Source organism: Zonotrichia leucophrys, chromosome 3 (assembly GCF_028769735.1).
Source record: "Zonotrichia leucophrys gambelii isolate GWCS_2022_RI chromosome 3, RI_Zleu_2.0, whole genome shotgun sequence".
Taxonomy (NCBI): domain Eukaryota; kingdom Metazoa; phylum Chordata; class Aves; order Passeriformes; family Passerellidae; genus Zonotrichia; species Zonotrichia leucophrys.
The window spans coordinates 54,114,506-54,131,980 of NC_088172.1; the positions used below are offsets into that span (position 1 = coordinate 54,114,506).

Sequence of the window (17,475 nt, forward strand, 5' to 3'; positions counted from 1 at the left end):
TATCTCCACATTAGAAGGTGCTCCATCATTTTGGTGCTGCAAGATGTTTGGCTACCTCTAGTGCAAGTTCCTGTGTAGTCATTCTATGCGCTATGTGTATAGAGACTTGAAATTAACACAGGGAGCAGCAGCATCACAAGGAAGTGTAATCCTCACAGAAATGTTTTCCAAGGTCATGGATTTATAAGCACACTATGCCAACTCCTGGGTAAAGGGGCAATAAGCCATGAATAGAATTCTAAAATTACAACAAGAAGAAATTCAACTTTCTGGCAGACAGTGACCTGTGATACACTAGTGTTCACTTCAGCCAGGGGCATGGGTGAAAATAGGAGGCAAATTAGAATACACAATGTAGTATAAAGGAGTTGCTTATTGCTTTTTACTTTATTGCTCATGAGCATGCAATTTTGTGATCTATAGACCATGCCAAATGGACCAATAAAAGAAACATGGCATGGATAGCCCCATTTACATAAGAGTGGGACAGAGACAGGAGGTACTGTTGTCCCCTCTAAAAACACCTTCACACTTGGGGAGAACATGGACAAGGCACCATCAAAGATCAAAACAGAAGCTGCCAAAGGATGTGACTGGTTTTGCCACTGGAGTTGGGAATTGTCTCAAGGGCTCACAGACCTGTGGTGACACTGCTGCCGTCTCCATTGCAAGTGGTTTTGTTTAATGGGTTTCCTAATTCATAGGGACAATTCAGACAGCTTAAGCCTTAGGTGGCCAGAGGATTTCAGAGCCCTTTATGGGCAACAAATGAACCTTACAACTCACTGAGATTGTTATCTAGCCTAATTCTGCACACAGATCAGCTCAGCTACATCAGAGGTTTTTGAACACTATGAATTGATGAGAAATCAGGATCATAAGCTGAAATCCCCCTCCCAGTTTTGTTCTTCTGCCTGTTTTTCTTTCTCCTCTGTATTTTAGAAATATGTACTCTGTTTGCCTCAAAATACCAGATAAGACATAACAAAGAGTCTGTAAGGTCAAATCCTCAACCAGCATTCAATCCCAGCAGTCTTACTGAGTGCTAAATAGGTCCTATTAACTTATGGAAAGACAAAAATGACTACTTACTTCAAAAGCAAGGGAATTTCCATCCACAAATGGTTTCCTGTGTCTCTTACCCTTCCTGTGAATACATGATGTCATGCAGAAGGCTAAACTGGTCACTTGCTATCCTTCCCATCCCACATTATTTCAGGCTTAAAGTTAAATTCTCACCTCAGTGGAAAGCTCTAAGTTTCACTATAGTTCAAATATAAAGTTTGATGTTGCTACTGGATATTCCTCAGAGATGGGTATACAACCGAGAAGACCTCCAATCCCCTTAAAACACATTTTTTACTTGAAGGCATGGCCTGCAGCCACAGCTAAGAACCTACATTCCGGGTAACAATTAACCACAGCTAGCTCATTACTGCTAAAATAATATTTCAAGTGCAAAGAAGTCATATAAATCCCCAAGAAACATGAAACAAGGCCTCCTGGTTTTGTTCACTGCTGGTATGGTATGCATGACACAGGACCTCACTACGGTGCCATTCATTCCCATGAGATTCCTCCCCCAGGCCTTTGGCACCTCACACTGGCATTCTTCTTGGTAAGAATGGGTGCACAAGACTTGTCTGCTTTAAGGTGAGATGCCTGTCTGAGCAGGACACAGCTGACTAGAAGCTCTGGGGGAAGGGATGTTGCTGATCTCACTCCTTAAAGGAAATCCCCCCCAAATGCATCGCTTGGGAGCACTTCTGTTTCCACAGCTTCTTTCTTCCTGCCACTCCAAGTTTCTTGCTGGTTTTATACTTGCTTCCCTGCCCCCCCCCCCCCCGCTCTACCCCACAAGTTATTTCCAAACCTTCCTATTTTTTAAAAATTAGTTTTGTTACATCACTGCTGTCCCCAGGCCTGATGTGTTGGCCCAAAGTCGATGTGTGCAGCAAAGCTGGAGCCCAGGACCTGGCAGTGGAGGCTGCTGGCTGCCCTCCCCTGCCCAGAGCAGCAGGCAGCCTTGCAGCTGAATTTATGTCTGGATACCTGCAGACAGCCTGTCACAAACAGCTGATGCCAAAATAGGCAAAAAACACAACTAGAACTGTCCTGTTGTGCCCTACACAGATGGATGAATATTTTATTGTTATTCCAGGAAAGGCTTTTAAAAGAACACACGAGACAACAATTATGTGGAGTTGTCTCAGTACACAGAATAAAAATAAGAGCAATCTAACACTTAAAGGAAAGGACTTTTAAAATGAACACATTGTTTCTAAATCCCACAAAATGGCATCAACCATAGCAGCTAAAAATGTACGCAGGTGACTTATTAGCAACACTGATCTTTTTAAATGACAGTTTTGGCCTGAAAATAATTTTAATGATGGCAGAAGAGAAGAGTGATGAATTACAGAGATATTTCTGTTATGCAGAGCAGAAGATGGAGTTTTGCCCAACAATTATCCATGGTCTGACTTTTAAAGTCTCTTCAGCAGCTTGATGAGTTTAATAACAGAGGCCTGATTCACTGACACTGACACTAAATTGTTATTTCTAACACTCAGTAGCTGAAACATGCAGCTTTGCTAATATTCTGCAGTTCTGTATTGCCAGAAATAGCATCTCTCCAGGAAGAATTCGGGCAGGTATCCAGTTTATATACATCAGTGTGTTTACATTTTAGTTGGCAGACTGCTGAAGAGCAAATTGATCAGGCAGTTGGGCTTAGGCATGCAAATAATCCTGCTGCTCTCTGATCTCATAAGTGCCCCAATGACACCACAAGGGTTTTCAAAGGTGCTCTCCCATCCCTCCAGATGTCTGAGGGACAGGACAGACATACAGAGGTATTCAACTGCACAGTCTCCACACTGGCATCCCAGTCAGGGATCATGAGCCCCAAACATTCCTCTACAGACCTAGCTGTGTTAACCCAGCACCCTGTGGGCTCTTTGAAAATGATGTATTCCCAATACCACTCTCAAATCCTCTGCCTCTGTAAGGCAGGGGAAAGGCATTTGGCAAAACCATTTCCCAACGCTGTTTCCCAATACTTTCCAAAATATGGAAGTGGCAGGACTCTTAGAAGAGCTGCCTGGAGAAGGGAGGGTGTCCATACCCCACGTGGGGCTTGAAGCCCTCTGGGAATTTGGAGCAAGCTGACCACAGGCAGCAGGAAGATCAGTGGTAACCATGGAAGAAACTGGATCACAGCCTTAAACCCTGCCATGATGTCTTCAATATGGCTTGGTTTCCTCCGTTGTTGGGTTGGTTCATGGCTTTTTTTTTTTTAACAACTAGATTTTAGTTATTGTCTGAAAGGATTATTTTAACCAATTTTAATGGTATATAGGTTGTTATCTACAAAAGGAAAGCATCAGTCACTGTTTCCGCATGAGAAAAATAATATCTGGAGTTATTCAGCAAACTAATGTTGTAAAAAGTGTTGAGAATAGCTGGTAAGTTGTGCAGGCATCAAGTCTTACTTATTTTAACTTCTTTCAGGTAGTAACCAAACTGGATTCTTCCTTAGGACAAAAACCAAGAAACAACAGAAAAACGAAACAAAAAACCCCAACCAACAAAAAAAAAAAAAAAAAAAAAAAAAAAAAAAAAAAAAAAAAAATCTGTTTCTATGGTTTTCAGACACTATCTTCCCTTTTCATCCCCCCAAAACTGGCCTTTAAATAAATATGACTCATTCCAGAACAGATTCTTTTAGCTGGATTAAAGTGGTATCTCCATCAAGTCTCCATTACTGTTAGTTGTTGATGCTGAGGAGTGTAAAAACCTGGAGGAATTAGCAGCTCTGCCTGCCAGGGTATCTCTTGCCCACAGACATTCTGTGTCAGAGAGCAGGAATCCTTCTCCTCCAGCAGAAAATTCTGCCTCGTCATGCAATATCAAACACAAGTCATTATTGTTTATTATGTTAAGGCTTCCTAAAAGCTAGCCAAAGAACCAAGTGCAAAGAGTATTGCTAATCTTATTTATTTCCAGAAATGAACATTTTACTAGGACCATGCCACGTTTTTTATATGCTGGCAGTGTAATTTTCCATGATGTTACATTTTAAATTCTAGAATTTTTTTTTTTGGCCCTGCACTTTATAGAAATTAAGGCAGCAAGACCCTTTTATCTGTTTGTCACAGAAGTTTATAATGATACATGTGAGCTGAGAATGACCTGGACAGCTTAGCAGACATAAGCAAGAGTTTGGCTTCTACTATTTAAAAAAAAAAATCAAACCAAACCACCCACAACCTCCCAAAAATCACCGAAACCTACTATAAAATAATCCTTGACACATGCTGTAGAGGTGATTGTCACTTTTAAGGTCAACATTAGACAAATCTGATGAGCTGAGCAGGTTTCAAAGGGCGCTGAATCTACCGCAGATACTCCTAATATATATTGCATTAGTACCAATAAATTTGTGAGATCTTGACATATTCAAGTTTCCCAGCAGTTAAAGCAGCATGCAAAATACCTGTCCCAAAAAACTCTTTTTTTTCTCTGCCTCATGATACAAGGTAATGCAAAAGGGGAACGCAAATAATGCATTTCATCACCGATGTAAATGATGTGTGCTCCTCCTTAGAAACAGTGAAGTGCATTATTTGGGATGAAAATGCATGATCTAAAGTTGGAAGATCAAAGAAAATAAAAAGTGCAAATATATTCAGTGTTTTATGTACCAAACATGAAAGAGAGTAAGGCATTATTCAGAGAAAACAGAGCCAGCTTAAAATGAGACAGATGGGAGCGAAACATTATCTACTTTTTGTTAGCTTTATTAGTTACCTATCCACACCTATTTCAAACTGTGAGAGATATTTCTTTCTGAAGTACAGGCATTTTCCCTTCCTGCCACATTTCCTGCATATAGCTTCCAAAATAACACTGAATATCTTAAAAAGGCAGACCCTACATTACAGTTTAGGTTCACATTTCCAGGAAACGGAGCAGAAAAAAATCAGACTGTTAAGGGGTTAACAACTTAAGTGTGTCACATTTTAGACATAAAGATTTGCTTTAATAAAGGACATTTAAAAGAAAGAAGCCACAGAGGCTAAAGAAACACATCTCCTGCAGCATGTGAGAGAGGATACAGATGAACCCCGGAGCTGCACTAGGAATGAGGATCTGTTTTATTCTACTTACCGGTATTGTCCATTATTCCCTTTATTCCCTCTCGGCATTCAAAAAGCACAGTTCCCCAGAAAAGCAGCCGGCACGGTCTCGGGCTCGCTAATGAAGCTGGCTGCCCTTCTCCTGGTTATTAGACCTTGCTGGCAGTCAGAGCATACTTCATGTACTGACTGCAGTAGACATCACCAGGAAATTTATATCTCCAAGGATGACAAACAGCCATTAGCTCCATTATAGGCTGATTAAGATTGTGTGAGCCTATCAAGTAGATACGTAAATCCCCCAGGGTTTTGCATCCATGGGGGGAAAACAAAAGAACTCCTAGCCTGTAATACTGAATATTTGTTTCTGAAAAGTAAAAGCAATGCTGACGAGGAGAGCTTTAATGGGTAGGAAGGCAAAACCTTAAATACAGAAGGGATTTATTACTGAGCAAAGGGCTGTTATTTATCAGTGACGCAACAGCAAAAGTTTTAGGGAGAAAAAAAAAGGGGGAGGAATCTGTGGCTGACAAAGTGTTAGGTTAGGCTACAATTTGAGCCATTAGCTTTGTCTGTGCTTTAAATCTTGCAAGTTCTGCACCTGATGTTCTCTACATCAGGTGTTCTCCTTTTTCTGAGAAACACAGTAGATGTGCTTATCTGTGAATGCATATCAATATATTAATTGCCTGGAAACATACATTATTATAGTGATCAAAGCTGAATGGAAGGAAAGGGTGAAAAGTAACTACAGGGCTTTACTTCTTTTAAAGTCAAAGTAAAAAACACTGGATGCTGGAGGGATTGGGCTCAGCAAAATCCGAGTGATATGCTGAAATGAAGAGGTATTAATTCTGAATTTTCCATATCACCTGAGACTCTGAAGAACAAGCTTTTCGCCCACAGAAGTAAACAAACAAACAAACAAAGTACAGACTCATGAAAATTCCCTTGCACCAGGATATTAGGGTTTCATCCCCTGCTTTGGAACTGATTGCTGTGTAACCCTAAACTAGGCATTTTTTGCCACAGTGTTTGCTCAGTGGTGACAGGGGCACCATCACACACATGGCCTTTAGTGAAAGAGAATGCCACAAAGTACTGACACTTCATAAATGCTGCACAGTATTTTCTCAGTATTCGTACCTTCCATTAGATAATTCACGCTAATCCTCATTATTGCAATGGAGAAGGAATACAGTTTTTTTTTATGTCTCCATTATATTGACCCTCTGCCTCACAGCATCACATGAGCAACAAAATATATTTCTATTCATCGCCCCTTAAATGTCCTTTTGATGTAATCTGTCTTTTAAAAATTTTAAATAAAAAGAGTGTTGCAGCCGTGATCTATTTACACTGATTAAGAAATGGAAAGAATCAATGGCTGAGAGCTAAAATCATCAGCAAGAATGGAGAATATCTAGGGCACACTGGATATATTTTGTATTTCCAGAAAGGAAGCGCTTGGAGGGCTAAGGAGAGACTAAAGATTAGAGATCTGTCACACTTCATATTAAGCTTCTATTTATAAGTGGCTTATGAAGAGCTTATAAAAAATAGAAGTTAGCATAAGCATGTTGCATTAGTACATGCCACAGATAGCTACAACCACACTAACACAAAGGGTTAAAGATGACCAGTAAGGAGCTTATTCATTTGCTAGATCCTGTATCAGTTAATGGCAATTGATTAATGTGCCAATTTGGGTAATTGGTTAATGTGCATTTGGTGAAATCTAGTTGCAGAGGAGCACTAAACTGGAGGCTGTGTGATGACCATCTGATAAAGGCAAGCACTTTTCTCCAGCTCCTGGGTGGGAAAGAGCTGCCTTAGAGTGCTGGGTTTCTGCAGGAAAGAGAAATAGTGCAGGGTCTTGGTGTGTCTTTAAAGTCCCATGAGCCCTGGAGAGAGCTAGGGGATGTACTGCAGCTCTGGCAGACTGCTCAGGAGAGAAAGGCAGAGGATTGTGCTGCCTTTGTGCTAGGATGCTACTGCTCTACTATGGAGCCAACCAAGGGAACAGCAAGCTGCCTGTGTGAAAAGAAGAGATGGCTTGGTTTGGAGATGGGGCTCTGCAGAACTGCAAATCCTACCGATGTCTGAGCTCAAACAGCCCTGTGGGATGGTGACAAAGCCACTGCAGGGCAGAAGGACAGATATCTTAAACCCCACCAAGTATGCAAATATCTTGTGCTGACTAAAACTAAAAGAGGTTGGTTTTGAATCCAACTTGTTTGCTTTGAGTTTCACTGGAAGTTGGAAATGGGGAGCTCTGCACTTGAGAGGCCACCAGGCAAGGGTGCAGCTCTAGGAAACCAGTCCTGGCCCTTGTGCCTGGGGAATACAGCTGGGTAACTCCCCCTGCCAGAGACCCCAGAGGACGATGCAAAGCTGCACCTACATAGACCTCAAGGAAGTGAAGAGCTCCAGACAGTGACTATTTCTATGCGCAGAGCAATCCTAGTGTGCATGCCATGGCTGAACCTCAGCTGCAGGGCAGGTGGTGCCTGCATGGTGTCCTGCAGGGTGCTGGTCCCCAGTCACACAGATGAGGAGACCTACAGGAGCACAGCACAGCTCCCTTCCTGCCCACATGCACAGCTTTCCTTCCAAGGATGCACTGGAGGAGGAGAATGTGTACCCAGGTCCCTGCCTGACATGGAATTCAGATTCACAGCTTCATGTCAGCTAAGGATCAGGATTATAGGGTGCTAGCTAGAGTATGGGAAGCCCCAATTGCAACAGCATTGAGATTGGGTGCTTCATTATGGCTGTGTGACAAAGCTGTTAATGAAATTTACTATTGTTGGAATTTATTAACTCTTGAAAGCTAACTATAAATGGAAATTTCATACGACATGTGAATGTAAATCTCCTCCATTTGAACAGAAAGTATCTCACCAGGGAACTTAAAAAAAGAGAAAGCTTTACAAAATATGTGAGTTAGGGTGGATTTTAAAAAATTATAGGTAATTAGATTATTGCATAGAAATCAACAGATGGGTATAATCAGATGCCATTGTTACAGGATTAAAGCAATGTTGGCCTGACTGAACATGGGAGAAAGAAAGCTACAGATAACAGATGGAATTCAACAAAGAGAATGTGATTGTTATTTAGAAGTAAAATAAACATATTCTTCAGCCATACATTTACTTAATTTGTGAGTACAGAGCAACCCCATCACTACACACAGCTGCATGACACCAAAATGGCTCAGTCTTTTCAAAGACAATTTTAGGTAAGGGCTAAGATCAGATCTGCACAGGTGCAAAGCTCTGTTCATCTTGCAAAAATCTCATACTCCACCAGAGTGTATCCTGGTTTTCTCACTTGTGAGGCTGTCCAGTCTAACAACTCTTTTCAGCCACAGGTACTATAGACCTGGGCTCAATTCCTTGCTCATCCTGACTTTGTGCAGGCTCCTCCAACATCTGACCTAGGAACAGCTTGTACCGTGCTTGCTTCCCACACCTCAGCCGTGAGGATAAACACACTGGAGGTCGTGTGGGACCCCAGTGCAATGAAGGAGCCGATGAAGTCACTAACCCAGATAATCAGGGCCAGCCCCTGGAGAAGAAAGCATTGCAGGGTACATTAGTAGCGCTGCTAATTACACAAACCCTAACGATCCCGCTCTCCAATATACCTGATGTACACAGCCTGCTGCGGCAATGACATTTCCCTGCCAGGAAAATCAATGAGCATTCACAGAGGCACAGAAATCTGCCCAGGTAAGCAGCAAATAGAGAAATCAGGGTAAACAGACACCTCAGTGCCCAGCCATCAAAAACACTTAGAGTTGACAAACTTGAAGAATCCATGGACAGCTTCAGCTGCGGTGTTTCCAATCATGACAGAGATGCCGAAGAACACATTTAGAAAATGTGAAATCTGGCTCTGTTCAGTGCACATTTGTCACTGCAAAGATCTGATTCTGTGAGATGCCATTTAGGGCAAAATGTTTCACTTCCTTTTCACTGTGTCTGTTCCTTCCCACACAGAAATCATCAGGCAGGTGTCTCTGGGATAAGCTCTACTTGTTTTTAGATGCTGTGGGTTTGAATAGTCATCGTCAATACTCTAAATAGACAACTTCATGCAATTCTTGTAAGTATCCACCAAGCCCCAGGGCAACAGCTGTGCGGAGTACAATGGCTCTGTAGCCCTCCAGAAGGTATTTCCTTCTCTGAAGTGCCTGTCCATGGTGACATTGCATGTCACCAAAGGTGAGGTGGTTTCACTGGGAGGGAAGGAAGGACACTTTGAGAAAGAAAGGCAATGACAGCAAAAGCTACAGACATATCCCAGTATTTCACTCAGTAACAGAGATTGATGCTTGTCACAATGTGGCTTTGGTCCTCAAGAACTGCACCAAAATCCAGAATTAGTAACATCTATAAATACAGAGTTGCTAGATACACATTCTTCAGGCTTTATGTGTATGAAAACCATCTCTGGCATGCTCTTGAAAATTGCTAGGCAAAAGGAAAAACCTCTTGAGGATATGCTGGGCAGTACGCATGGAATAGGCTTCCCTGGGTAGGGGCTGAGGATTTGCCAAAGAGCAGATGCAACCTCTAGCAGAAGCCTTCCCTAAGCCTCACTAACATTTCTCAGCAGTGTTGGGAAAAGGTTTTGCCAAATGCCTTTCCCCTGCCTTACAGAGGCAGAGGATTTGAGAGCAGGACAGTTACAAGGATGCTCTTTCCTGGGAAGAAGCTCCAGTTCAACCTGGGAAACATTGTTAATACCAGCTGTAAGTGCAGGGAGTGCTTTGTTTTGCTGAGCAAACAGCAGGAGCCTCTTGTTCCCCAGGAAGACTTTATCCTTGAACAGCCTGGGCAGATGCAGTGGCTCTGACTCTTGCTGGAAGCTGCAAGGGGAGAAGCAGCACCTCTGAAGTCAACAGCTTTAAACTGAGAAAACAAGTAGAGAGTGGGATTGAGACAGCAATATGGGGTCATCGTAGGTGGGGAGTTTCACAGCACAGATGGGTTTTCAGAAGGAGCAGAAAGGGCCTGGGTGTATGTTGAGCTCGGTGCAGAGAGAGTGGCAGGGCTGAGTGAGAGGAGACAGAGGAAGTGCAAGGGGAAAGCAGGGACATGGGGACAGGTCAAGAAATCGGTTTCAGCATATCATAAAGAAGGCAGGTCAGCAGGAAATAAAAGCACAGACAAGAAAAACATCTCTAAATACTTCATTATTTACGGAAATGGTAACCTTCTTTCTGTATCCTGGATTTTAGTGAATTCATCTCTACAAAGCAGTATGGTATGTGTTTAGTTTGAAATACCTGGAAAAATAAACACAAGTTTTTCCTCTATAGCTCTCTCACCGATTCCTTTATGGAGGCTTCGCATGTGCCTAACTGCCTACCTGGTCCTGGAAATCTTAAGAAGATTTCTTGGATTTGGATATTCTTGAATGTATTGTGCCTGGCATGGCCAAAAGTAAATATATATTAACTATGTGCTGGTGTCACCGAGAGCATGTCTGCACAGCTGGTGATGGGGGCCTCACAAACAAGATGTTTAACGGCTTCAAGCATTTTTACTACTATTAAACCAGCTCAGAGCTATTGGCAGGCTGTCTGCCTTCAGAAAACAATTTCATCTACTCAGAGTCAGGTCTAATTGACATGCTGGTAAAAATGCCTCAAGCCTCAGACTTGTCTGTGCTCCATCCTCCTCGTAGCCAGCCATTACTGCTGCATCACTTGCCCTTCTTCCCTCGTCTTGCCCTCTCATGAGCGCACATCACACACAACCCAAGCTGTGGTTGTTCCTCTGTGCCCTGCCCTCCCTGCAAGTCAGACTCTCAGCCATGTACCAGCTTGTGCAGAGCCAAGGCTGCTACAGAGGGAAGTTCTGTAGATCTGAAACTGCCACACATCTTCCACCGAGCTGCCAAGCATTTGCTGTCAGAACCAAAATGTGCCCTTCTGTTTGCTTTTAAAGTCTCCCAAAATTGGAAATGACTTTGAAAGGCAAATGGCTACCAAAGGGGTTAGGGCTATGATTTGGGAAGGTCCAGAAGATGTACTTTCCTCTCTGTCAGAAAACTGGGTAAGTGTTCCAGGTGAAAGGCTACAAGCCCTGGGCAGCCATTTACAGTGCTTGGCGTGGGTGTTCATGCATTAATATAACATATTGCTCACATAAATGAATTCTGTCAAGCAAACTGAAATAACCTCTCTCCCTTTCTCTTTAAATATCACAAACAAATGCTTTGGAACAAGTTACTATTCCTATGGAAACAGAGATGAGCTCCAATCAAAACCTTACCTCATGGCATGGCCTTTGCTACCCAGAATGCTAAGCTAAATCAGGTATTGAAAATAGGAATTTTTAGGAAAATATTCAAAATAGGAATTTTAAAGTGTAATTTTAAGGTATCAGGCTCCTATAATCCTCAGTATATTATTATAACAAGGAATAAAAAATTCGCTTCCACATGTCCACAGAAATAATTCCGCACTCAAACTCCATTTTATGAGCTGTAGGCTTTTCACACCTGAGCCAGAGAATTACAGAGCCTGTTACAAAATGTTCTGACTTTGGAAATCTAGTAACATCTTTAAATGTTCTGAAACCATTACAGTATTTGGCCAGATCGAGTGTTTGTCTCAGCACAGATTTGCTCCACAGGGGCCAAGCTGAAGCTGTGCATGCAGAGACAGCCAGTTTTGGGTCCCACTTTGCCTCTGTCATTGTCACACTGAGGCTGCTGTGGTGACAGCTCCATCTCAGCGTTTGGCTTGTTTTACAACAAGCAAAACTATTTCAGCCTTCTACTGCAATGTGAAAAATGAACACACTTTTGAGTCATTGGGGCCAGGGCACCAAGAAGAAACAAAATGCCTTTTACTCTGTCAGTGGAAGTTACAATAAAAAACTGGTCGAAAACTGAGACTAAGCATGTTCAAGTAAAAACATGTATCTTTTGCAACAGCAAATGTGATTAAGTTACCAAGGCTATCAGTGGATTTTCTGTCTCTGGAGGTCATCACATCAGGACTAGATGTCTTTCTGGATGAAACACAAATCACTGAGCTCAACAAAAGTGTTAATGGTCATAATTTAAGGGCTTGTATCACACAAGTCAGACCTAATAACCCCTCTGGCAGTAGTGCCATGAATCCTTGTAAAAAGGTCAGTCTTCATTATCCTTGCTGAAGTGAAATGTCAGATTTTTATCATGCCTTAATGACTGCATACAATAGATTTATAGAACATTTTACCCTACTCCTTATCTCAGAACTTTATTCTTACCGTCTGCCCTCCACTTTTCCTCTTGTGTCTTCTGTAGATTTTTCTGTTGCAATCTTATGTACAATAAAAAGAGAGTGACTTCAACCTCACTGAAAGGCGTAAACATGGCTCTATTTATATTTTCCCTTAAAATCTGCTGACAGATAATCCAGTAAAGAAAAAAAAACAAGGAAAGACAATATATCCTGGTCTGAGGATCTGAAGTGATACCAACTTACAGTGAAGCCAACAGCAAAACTTCCAATTAGTCAGGCCAGGACTTTGGACATAAAACATGTGGCCACATTTATGTTAGGGATAGGGAAGATTCTAGGGTCTTTCTGTTTGTTCCAAGTAGTGTGAGTGAAAATACATCAATAAAGTCTTAGGCAATGGAATAGGAGACTGCATTTATTGGCATTTGTCTTAACCCTGTCTCCCAGCTGAAGTAAAATTTAGGAAGGAAGAGCTAGATAATGATCACTTAAATGTCAAATGCCACCCTTAGGAAAATGAACAAATGAATACCAAGAAAGAAAAAGCTTTTCAGACTCCAAAGGCTGACAAACAACTGCTGATGTGCAGTCATGTGCTGTACACAATGCACTGTACATTTAGCCAGACAAACTTCACCATCTCTTTGGAGGTTAATGTTTTGTAACTTGATTTTTGAGACACAAATCCAAGCAGACATAAACTGGAATCAGAGGACACACTTGACAAGATGCACTACAGAGAGATATCACTTCAGCTTGTTACCTTGCTGTCTCTTCCCTCCTGGTACTGTTATCATATAGATCTTGCCACTAACCTGTATTGCTTTTGAACTCCATAGTGCACATTATTGAAGTAAAATCCATCATCCAGAAGTGACCATCAAATAAAGGACCACTATTAGGTGCTGCCAGATATTCTGCAATAGTTGGAAAGGAGAATGGCAGAAGAGCCTAACTAAAGCAGAGTGTAAACACTGATTGAGCATGTTTTCCTAAATAACTGTTAAAAATGTCTCTTTCTCTATATTTATCTATTATTTTACTCTATATTTTACCATATTGGGACTGCATTCTCACTTAATTAATCACAAATTTTGTTCCACATGGAAGGGACTTGCTTTACATACCCACAGCCCAAGCTATGCTACGCACATGAGCAATCAGTATCTCTACAAGGTCTGATGGAATTACATCCCATCTCCTCAAGCTCAGGGTTACTCTTACTTCAGTCCTTGGGTTTCCATGGAGTTGCAATGATTGCTTTTCTCCTTCACTGGCAGGAGCTCAAGCTGAATGGGCTGTGTAACTGCAAAGAGTGCCCAGCATGCCTGAATGGGATCTGTCTGTGTTCTGCCAGTAGAGACCCCTGAAACAAAACATCTTTTTTTCTCCATATCTATTTCTCCTGCTCTTTCCTGACTCAAAGGGAGAGATTTATGATTGAGAACTTTGTCTGCATGATCCACCTCCTCAAGGGATCCAGCTGGACTAGAATCACAGCTCCAGATATTGTACAAGATGCCTCACACTCACACCAAAGGATGTTTCTTTTAAATCACTAACAGCCAGAGATTGACTTCACCTCTTCAAGTGCTTAAAGTGTGGTGAATTGATTGCTGGTGTATGCGTGACTTAACTCTCAGCACTCTGGTCCATTACAGGAATGTCTGTCAATTTGACTTCTGCTCAGCTCCTGTCCTGAACTGCTTTAGGTGCCACACAGAGGACCACTTTACCTTGTGCAGCTTGGTGATATTCTAATACCAGCAACAGATGTCCAGATGCACCTCAAAGGTATTGAAAGGATGAGTATATTTTTATTATTATACAACACATATTTTACCTGCAGAAGCTCATTAACAACACCAGTTCTTTTAGTCTTGTTTGGTAGCTAGTGTGCTTGCCAGAACTTGCTGTAAAACGTGTGTGACAAACACAGAGCCTAGCTGATATCAGCAAAGTACTTCAGGCAAATTGGCAAGTTGGAGATGTGTCACATGCAGGTGTTGGGAAAACATGCATTCGAAAGAGTTTGATTCTGCTGAATGAATAGACAAGGTGAATATTTTCCACTTCACGATGTTTCTGTGTCACCATAGGCTGTACTTTTGTTAGGCCACAGCTAGCCAGTATAGCAGAAGCAAAACCGTGGAGTTGTTTCAGGTCATAATGCCGATAACTCAGCATCCCAAGAGTTTTTATTCTGAGTCAAAACTCCAACTGTACTCCACTGTAGCATGGAGCCAGAAGATAAACTACTGTTTATACAACAACATAAAAACTTCCCGTGCTGAAAGGGGCACTACAATGAAATCAACAACATGTTGTAAATCTGGCTCAGACTGCTTGGCTGCTTTGCACAGAAGTGTGCATATCTGGGGAAGAAAAGCAGAAAGGCCAGAGAATTTGACCAAAGAGGCAACGAGGAAGCCAGGGGAACTGGAAATGCACCCTGAGGAAAACCTATGGCCGAACACCAGCTGAAGAAGACTGTGCTACTAACAGTGAAATGATGCCCTTTTGTTTGACTCCTGCTCTTTTTGGGAAACAGACTTGGTGTACTGACAGAGGAAGAAATTGAAGACATTTCTGTTTCTATTGTCAGTTTTTCATCATAAGTGAAACCGCACATAAAGTTGTGTGAAAGTTCAAAAAGGGGTCAAATCCACATGGCAAATTCATATTTGAAGTTTCTCTCCTTCCTTAGCTGTTACCCAAAACACCCTGTTACTGTAACATGCCTTTCACCAAGGCATGCCTTCCCAGGGTGTCATGCAAGGCCATTTAATCCTTTTTGTGGCAAGCAAGTCAGTGCCCTTTTCCTGGGGTGGGAATAAGATGTAAAAAGAACCCCAAAGTGACATTTGTATGGCATTGTTCCTTTTCTTTTCCCCTTACAATAGCACCCACTGGCAGTTGCAGTGCCTATTTTGTGCACAATCTGGGATGCTGCAATTAACTTCTGAACACAGGTCTTTCCATAAAAGCATCAACAAAGGGGTAGGAAGGGAAATTATGTATGTTGCTTTTTATTTCTAAAAATAACAACATTTCATCAAGAATATGATGCTTGAATTTGCCTGGAGAGCATATTTAGATCCTGCAGGGAAAGGTGCCCTCTTGAGAGCAAGAAGAAAAAGCTCACTAAAGCTGGTGGTTGAATATTTCAGAGCTATGTTGCCCTGCTCTTTGCATTGCAGGGTGCTGAGAAGTTTAGGCTTCTTTCCTTCGCTAAGAAAGAGAATATTATAGAAGGATGCTGACAAAAAGTATTTGAAATATTTTTATTTACCTTATTAATAGTGGTTTGATTATTAAAATGTAATGAATCTGAAATAGGTAATTATTTTACTACTATTGTATTTTTCTTTCGTTTCTGAGGTCAGTCTTGACAATGGGATTACAATGAAGATTGTTTCCTCCTTGATTCCCCATTTTCCATTGTGGTTTTAAAGCACAGGTGTGCTGTCTTTCAACAATTTCCTTCCTCCAATTTGCATTCAGTTCAGCAGTGTGGGTAAAGGGCACAATCATATGCAGTCTTAATCTCACAACTCTTCTGTTCTCTACTTGTTCTCTCAGGTTGCAGCCTTCAAGTCTGGCAAGACCCCCAAACTGCAAGTATTTTGATGAAGCCTTGAAATAGTACATTTCTTGTGGTTAGTTTCAGCATTTCTCTAAAGCAGTTTTTCAAATATCTTTAAATCCTTGCAAAAACTTAGTATTGGACATAAATTACTTGACAGTGATTAACCTCTCAAGTGGCTTGGAATTTTACCTGGATTTTGATAATGCTTTCTTTGTGCACCCTATTTATATGAAAATCAAACCAAAGGAGGAGTATATCAATTGACAGAAAGCTGTTTTACCTCTTTGCTTGAATTTGTCAAGAGCATTTTGACTCCCAGTGATATCCTGTTCAGTGCTTGCAACTTTCCTGGCTTGGCAATAGCTACAAGATTTGCAAGAATATTATGTAATCCTACATTCAAATCAGAACTGAAGCATTGAGTAAGAGCTGGGCCAGGGACTGCCTCAAGAAAGATCCAGCAGGAGATGCCCTTTTGGACTGACAGAAAACTATGGATACATATTTTTGAGAGCAATTTATCAAACTGTTGTACACTTACTTCATGAAGATAACATCTAGGCCATGTTTCCATGACATTGATTTCAGAACTAGTCCACAAATACAGGACAAGTTTAATAATTACATTTCTATTTTATAAAGGAAATGTCAATTGAAATAGATAAACATTAATGTGCTTAGTCAGGACATGAAGATTCTCTGCTATAAATCTCCCACAGATTTTTAAGTCAAACAACCAACCAACAAAAAAGCCTAAACAAAACAAACAAAGCCACAAAACAAAACAACAACAACAAACCCCATACAAAAAAAAAAACCCAAAAAAACCTCAACCAAAACACTGTGGTTTTCATCCTGACATAAGAATATGATCAATTACACATTCCAAGACCTGGATGGAATTACACGATGCTATCTCCCACAGAGTCCAGGAATGAAGAATTTCTAGCACCCTGCTCTACAACAGAGCCTGCCCTAAAGCTTTCAGAAAACCTGCAGCAATCCCAGATATTCTTGAGCCACTGGAGCTGAAACCCACCAAGAATTTCTTGTGGATACTGTGAGTGAAGGAGCTTTGGCTCCTCAGTCTGGCAGGTGCTGCAATGGTTACTCAGATGCGGCAGGAGGAGTGTGGCAGCTCCAGGCTTGTACTCACCTGGGACCTGGCTGAGAAAAGCTGTTTAAAGGTTTTGTTTGGTTTTTTTTTAAGTTTCTCCCTCTCTCTCCATATTCATCTGCACATATATGTGGGAGATGGCCAGAACTTAGAGATGTAATTTTCTAAACGTGGATTACATTCTATCAAATGACACAGTCATTTTTCACTGAGTCACTTTTTATGATCATTCCAGGCAGTATTGAATAAATAACAGAGAAATGTTTTGGTAAGTGAGTAAGAGTGCTCTTTTCATGTTTCATTTGGTGATATGTCATGGGAAAACTGCTTTAGCTTACTTTTAGTTATATATCTACTATCTGTAATCTTTTTTACT

The 17,475-nt window shown here is 41.4% G+C and overlaps 1 protein-coding gene across 3 annotated transcripts in view; it reads right to left on the minus strand.

Moving 5' to 3' along the window:
• PHACTR2 (phosphatase and actin regulator 2) overlaps nt 1–17,475 on the minus strand; it is a 131,510-nt gene that overhangs the window by 98,045 nt on the left and 15,990 nt on the right. The window contains exon 1 of one of the 3 annotated variants that reach the window (XM_064708269.1): nt 5,173–5,514. The exons of the other annotated variants lie outside the window; for them this stretch is intronic. Within the exon in view, the coding sequence (XP_064564339.1) occupies nt 5,173–5,185 (13 nt within the window). The 5' untranslated portion in view covers nt 5,186–5,514. Of the gene's footprint in view, nt 1–5,172; nt 5,515–17,475 lie in introns of those variants that run through there. 3 annotated transcript variants of the gene reach the window in all.